The sequence below is a fragment of the Mesitornis unicolor genome, unplaced genomic scaffold, assembly GCF_000695765.1.
Source record: "Mesitornis unicolor isolate BGI_N332 unplaced genomic scaffold, ASM69576v1 scaffold22743, whole genome shotgun sequence".
NCBI lineage: Eukaryota > Metazoa > Chordata > Aves > Mesitornithiformes > Mesitornithidae > Mesitornis > Mesitornis unicolor.
In genome coordinates, this window is record NW_010174416.1 from 14548 (window position 1) to 19986 (window position 5439).

The 5439-nt window shown below is 50.0% G+C and overlaps 1 protein-coding gene across 1 annotated transcript; it reads right to left on the bottom strand.

The window, feature by feature from the left end:
• Positions 1 to 789: 789 nt before the first annotated feature.
• STC1 (stanniocalcin 1) lies at positions 790 to 4859 on the bottom strand (the record flags this gene model as incomplete). Its single annotated transcript, XM_010181037.1, has 2 exons — positions 790 to 1060; positions 4648 to 4859. Coding segments are annotated over 2 exons (483 nt in total), but the record flags the coding sequence as incomplete, so codon positions are not given.
• Between the last annotated feature and the right edge of the window lie 580 nt (positions 4860 to 5439).

A 5439-nucleotide genomic window follows, 5' to 3' on the forward strand; every position in this document is an offset into this window, starting at 1 on the left:
TAGACAGTTAAATACAGTACATAGATGTTAGCTTTTAAATACAATGCAAGGTTAGGAAACCTCCTGACTAGCTTCAACCATAGACTGGTACCTCTTTTCATCATTTCCATAGTACAAAATGGTCCTTTCCTGATTTGGTTCGTGTTGAGGGGGGGGAATTTTAACTCATTTTGCACTGCGGTCCCAGGTCTTGGCAATGAGCCTCACCCACAGCTAACGAGTTTGGTAAATCAAGGGGTTAACGGAGCTGTCCTGGAAGGGTTGCATGACACTAAGAGACCAGGAATATGACATTCATATTCGTCCATGGCCAGCACAGATTCATAACACGAATTCCACTGACATCGTTAGGATGTGCAATAGTTTTTAGTGCATCTATCGTCACCTCCCAGCTTGCTACAGGAGAAAATAAGCCGCTGGTGCCAAATCTTCAGACTTCAATGGTGGCAGCGCTACAGTACATCGAGAGTTTGGTGTCTGAAGGCCTGACTACTGCCTGGTTATATTTAAGACTAAGATTGGTTTTGTTTTTTTTTTTGGGGGGGGTCTTTTTTTGTGGGGAAGTAAAGAAATGGAGACATTTTGACAGCGGGAAAGCTGAGACACTGAACACAGATCCATGCAAAACAAAAACGTTTGTTCGAGAGGAATAGAAAATATCAACGACTAAACCTAAAACCAGTTCCTAGTTGTTATTCAAACTAGCTACAGTACACTTGGGTTGGGTGCACAACTCTTCTAGAGGAGAGACCTCAGCTTTGGTAGCGCTTAGCATCCCTTCCACCCCCGTTACGCGCTTTCGGCCGAGCTGCGCTTCGCGTGGGCCGGGACGGGCCCCTCACCTCGCAGGTTCCTGAAGTAGAGTTTGAGCTTCTGCGGCTCCGTCAGGCGCCGCCTGGCGAAGTCGGCGCGGGGGTGGCCCTGGGCGCAGTGGTCGGCCTGCAGCAGGTGGAAGAGGCTGGCCATGTTGGGCCCGATCTTCTCCATCAGGCTGTCCTTGATGGTGCTGACCGTCTCCTCGTCGCACTCCAATAAGCTTCTCACCAGCTTGTTGTAATACCTGCGCCAGAGCCACCAGCCGTTACTCACAGCGAGACAACAAGCAGCAAGGCAAGAGCTGATCTCAAGCCAAGAGATCACTCCAAGCGACAAAACTACGAGAATCATTAAATCATTAACTCTTAAGTCATTAACTCATTAACACAGTGCACATATTCTCACTGCATCTAACAAATACCCTGGAAATGCCATGCCCATGACATACGGAAGGACCACAAACCATCAAACCTCTAATGTACTTGTCCTCAATGAGCAGCTGCTCCAGCTCCTAAAGGTAAGCACAAGTGTGCTTCACATCTGGAATATTGTGTCCAGTTCTGGGCCCTCAGGTCAAGAAGGACAGGAACTGCTGGAGAGAGTCCAGCGTAGGGCTACAAAGATGATCAAGGGAGTGGAGCATCTCCCTTATGAGGAGCAGCTGAGGGAGCTGGGGCTCTTTAGTTTGCAGAAGAGGAGACTGAGGGGAGACCTCATTCATGGTTATAAATATTTAAAGGGTGAGTGTCACGAGGATGGAGCCAGGCTCTTCTCGGTGACAAACAATGATAGGACAAGGGGTAACGGACACAAACTGGAACACAGGAGGTTCCACTTCAATTGGAGAAGAAACTTCTTCTCAGTGAGGGTGACAGAGCCCTGGCCCAGGCTGCCCAGAGAGGTTGTGGAGTCTCCTTCTCTGCAGACATTCAAAACCCGCCTGGACGCCTTCCTGTGTAACCTCATCTGGGTGTTCCTGCTCCGGCAGGGGATTGGACTGGATGAGCTTTGGAGGTCCTTTCCAATCCCTAACGGTCTGGGATTCTGTGATTCTGTCATTCTGTGAAGTGGCTTTGGTGTTACCCTTTGGGTAGAAGGCAAGAGCAAGGAGCTAAGACGATGTAGTAATTGGCTCATTTGGAAAGATGCTATGACCTTTAACTACTTCCTTTTGGCATCCCAGGCCAAGTGGCACATTCTTATTCGGTGGCTATGTTGGGACAGGGGCTGGGGAAGCAGGATGCATTAGGAGACCTCAGTGTAAACGATTAGCTGGGAAATCCTGCTGCTTTTGTTACTGAACATTTGTGTGTTTCGCTCTCCACTAAAACACCCCAGTTTTCAGAGCTTTAAGAAGAAAAATAACTGCATCTTCCTAATAGAGAGATACTGCCCATCACCAGGCAGACCACACAAACCACAGCACAACCCTCCCTATGGCTGCATCCATCCCTGTGGCACCATTCCCTCCCATCCCACTCCCTTCCTCTCTAGACACAGCCTTTACAGGGACCAGAAGAGGGAGAAGCAAGCTCAGAGCCTGACAGATGCATGAACACCCTGGGGATAGATTCTGGGGACACACCATCAGTTGTCACCTCCAAACTGACCATCACTAAATCCCAGGTGAGGACCATATGCTTTGCCCTGTTGTGTGCCTGAGTTTTTGCCTTCCAGCACCCTTGATTATGCATTCCTTGCTTGAGAAGGGAGCCAGGAAATCATGGTGATGGTGATCAGCTTCCCCAGCAAATGCAGGACCAACACAGCCCCGACGCATGGCTGGCTCGGGCAGGGAGAGCCAAGCTTGCAAGTAGGGACCTCACCATACCAAATAACATTTCGCTAGGGAAAGGTGGGAAAAGAGGAGCAGTTCCATATTTGCTGGGCTACTTCTGCCCGAAAGGACATCAGGGAACTTATTTTAAGCCTTTAAGGTCACCGTGACATTTTTCCACAGGAGCGGAGAAGAGAATAACCTGCAGGTGGAGGAGGGGAAGGAAGAGGGAAATGCGAGTTCACATCCAAACCTTTCCGAAGTCTCAGCGCTGGCCTTTGGAGTGGCCAGGGGAGGTCAGGTGAGGTTAAAGCTTCTGGAGTACAAAGGGACCAGGCTTTGGCACAGCAGAAGCACAACCCCGCAGTGCTAATATTAAGGTCTGACACGTGCGCAGGGGCTGATGATGAATACGTCTGTGAGAGCCGTGTGTCCAGCTTAAATCAGTCCCAGGCTAACAGGACAGATCCTCTGCTCGCTGCCTCCACCTCCTTCACACAAGCACAGCTCGGTGGTTTCCATCGCTGGAGCTGCAATCAAACAGCTCGGCAGGGCCTTTCAGGAGCTCGGCTGCCAGCAAAGGCAGCGAGGTTTTCCTCTCCTCCTGCTCCTGCCATGAGATTAAATCACAGGAAGATGCTATGACCTTTAACTACTTCCTCTCGGCGTCCCAGGCCAAGTGGCACATTCTTATTCGGTGGCTATGTTGGGACAGGGGCTGGGAAAGCAGGATGCTTTAGGAGACCTCAGTGTAAACGATTAGCTGGGAAATCCTGCTGCTTTTGTTACTCAACATGCCACAATATCCTCTGGCTTCCACCAGCGCTGGCGGCCAGGGGGGAGGAGCTCCCTCCGCTTTGGGAGGCAGCGGCTCTGGTTCAGGCTCAGGCCTTTGGAGAGGAACATCCCCAACACGTCCAACACCATCACTGCAGTGTCCCCCATCATCCTGTCACCTCCACATCCCTACCAAAGGCTGTTTAACCCTACAATCCATCCCATTAACCCAAACTGCTCTTCCAGCCTCTAAAACGCGGGTGTCACGGTGCTGCCTGCTCCTCATCCCAACCCTCGGGGGAGAGCTCTTCCAAATTTGCCTGGGGGAAAGACACTCAAGTATAATTTTCACCATCCCACAAGTATAATTTTCTGGGTATAATATCTACAGTAGAGCATTCTATAATAAATTGATGCTGGTCAAAGTTGTGACATCTACATATCACTTGCATAGCTGTCCTAGGATGGGTCTGGTTAAGCCTAGGACAGGTTTAAGACGCTTCTAGATCAAGTCCAAGAGCCGCCCAGAGGAGCCGTGGCATTGGCTGCAGCCAGCCAGCCAACACGTTAAACTGCAGCTTGGTCTGTTTGCGCTCAAATTCTACAGCATATTTACTCAAACTGCTCAAAAAGATCCCTTTTATCCCAATCACAAGACTCAGCACTGATTGTTCCAGGATTTAGAGGAAGAAATCCCTGCCCTTGCAGCGTGACTGCGCAGACTGCAGCAGCTCCCTGAAGCCTCCCTCTGTCCCTTGTCCTTGGAGGATGGGGACAGGGCAGGTCTGTGCTCAGATAAAGGCACCAGCGAGCAGCGTGACCATTCCTGCAGGCAGCCTCTGCTAGCAAGGAGGAACAGGGGTGAAAACAACCCTAAAAAACCCCATTAACACCACCAGACCATCCCTAGAAAGATGATCTGGATCATGGCAGACCAGGCTGAGAAGCTCTGAGAGCGCAGTATTTGTATTAATCAAACTGGTTTGGTATTTAAAAGCTCTTTTTGCCATCATATTGCATTCAAAGTAAAAGAACTCCAGGTTTTGAAGTAATGTACGTCCAGTTCATCTTATGATTCCCTCCTGGAGATGTTTATAAGTGTATTTACCAAAGACAGAAGCAGAAGAATGTTGGTAAAGCTTAACAAGGAATTGAAAAGGCAGAGAGCATTACTGAGGCTAAGCTACGTTAGGACTTGTAAGAAGTCAGCTTGGGTCCCCTCATTTCTTTCCCATTTGTGCATTTGATGCGTTTCAGCCGAGGAAAGCCCCACGTACCGGTTTGAGAACTGATTTGGAAGCTGGACGACCTCGGTGATGGCCTCGGGGTTGCGTTTGGCGATGCCGCACATGTCCAGCTTGCTGTAGCACTCCTCCTGCACCTCCGAGATCATCCTCTGGAACGTGGAGCACCTCCGGATGGCGAGGAACACCTTGGACGTGACCCCGTTTGCGATGCATTTCAAGCTTTCCTTCACAAAAGCTTTTCCCTGGAAACAGAAGGAAAAAAACCAACACATTAAACTGAGGCAGATTTCAGCAAAAGGGATGTATTAACAGATACTCCGCTGCGGCTGGCTGCTATTAATTACTTTTGCTGCAATTAAAGACCTGCTGGGGGTCCCTTACCAAGCACGGCAGGGAATTGGACCCTAAATGCTCGCAATTTAGTTATCACCACAGCAGATTCAGGTGGGATGCACCAGCGAGCTCCTGCTCCCAAAAGATGCAGGCAATGAAAGTCTTTGCTTTAAATTTGAGCAAAAGCCCAGGGAATAAGGGGATGTGCACATTTTGGGAAGCAAGTATGGAGGAAAAGGGGCTTGGCAGAGCCGAAGCCCTCCGATATTATCCCATTTATTATCCCATGAGCGGCTGCAGCTCCGGAGAGGCCGATCTGGCCGTGCATTCCCAGGCCTGGAGATTTCCAATTCCAACCCCAGCCCTGTGCCAGGTCACACCGCCAGAAGACCGACTTTGTTAGGAGAGCGTTTATATTTCCTCCCGAAGAGGAAACCTCGCTCTCCGCCCCACGGAACGCTCCTTGCCAAGTCCTCACACATAGCGTAC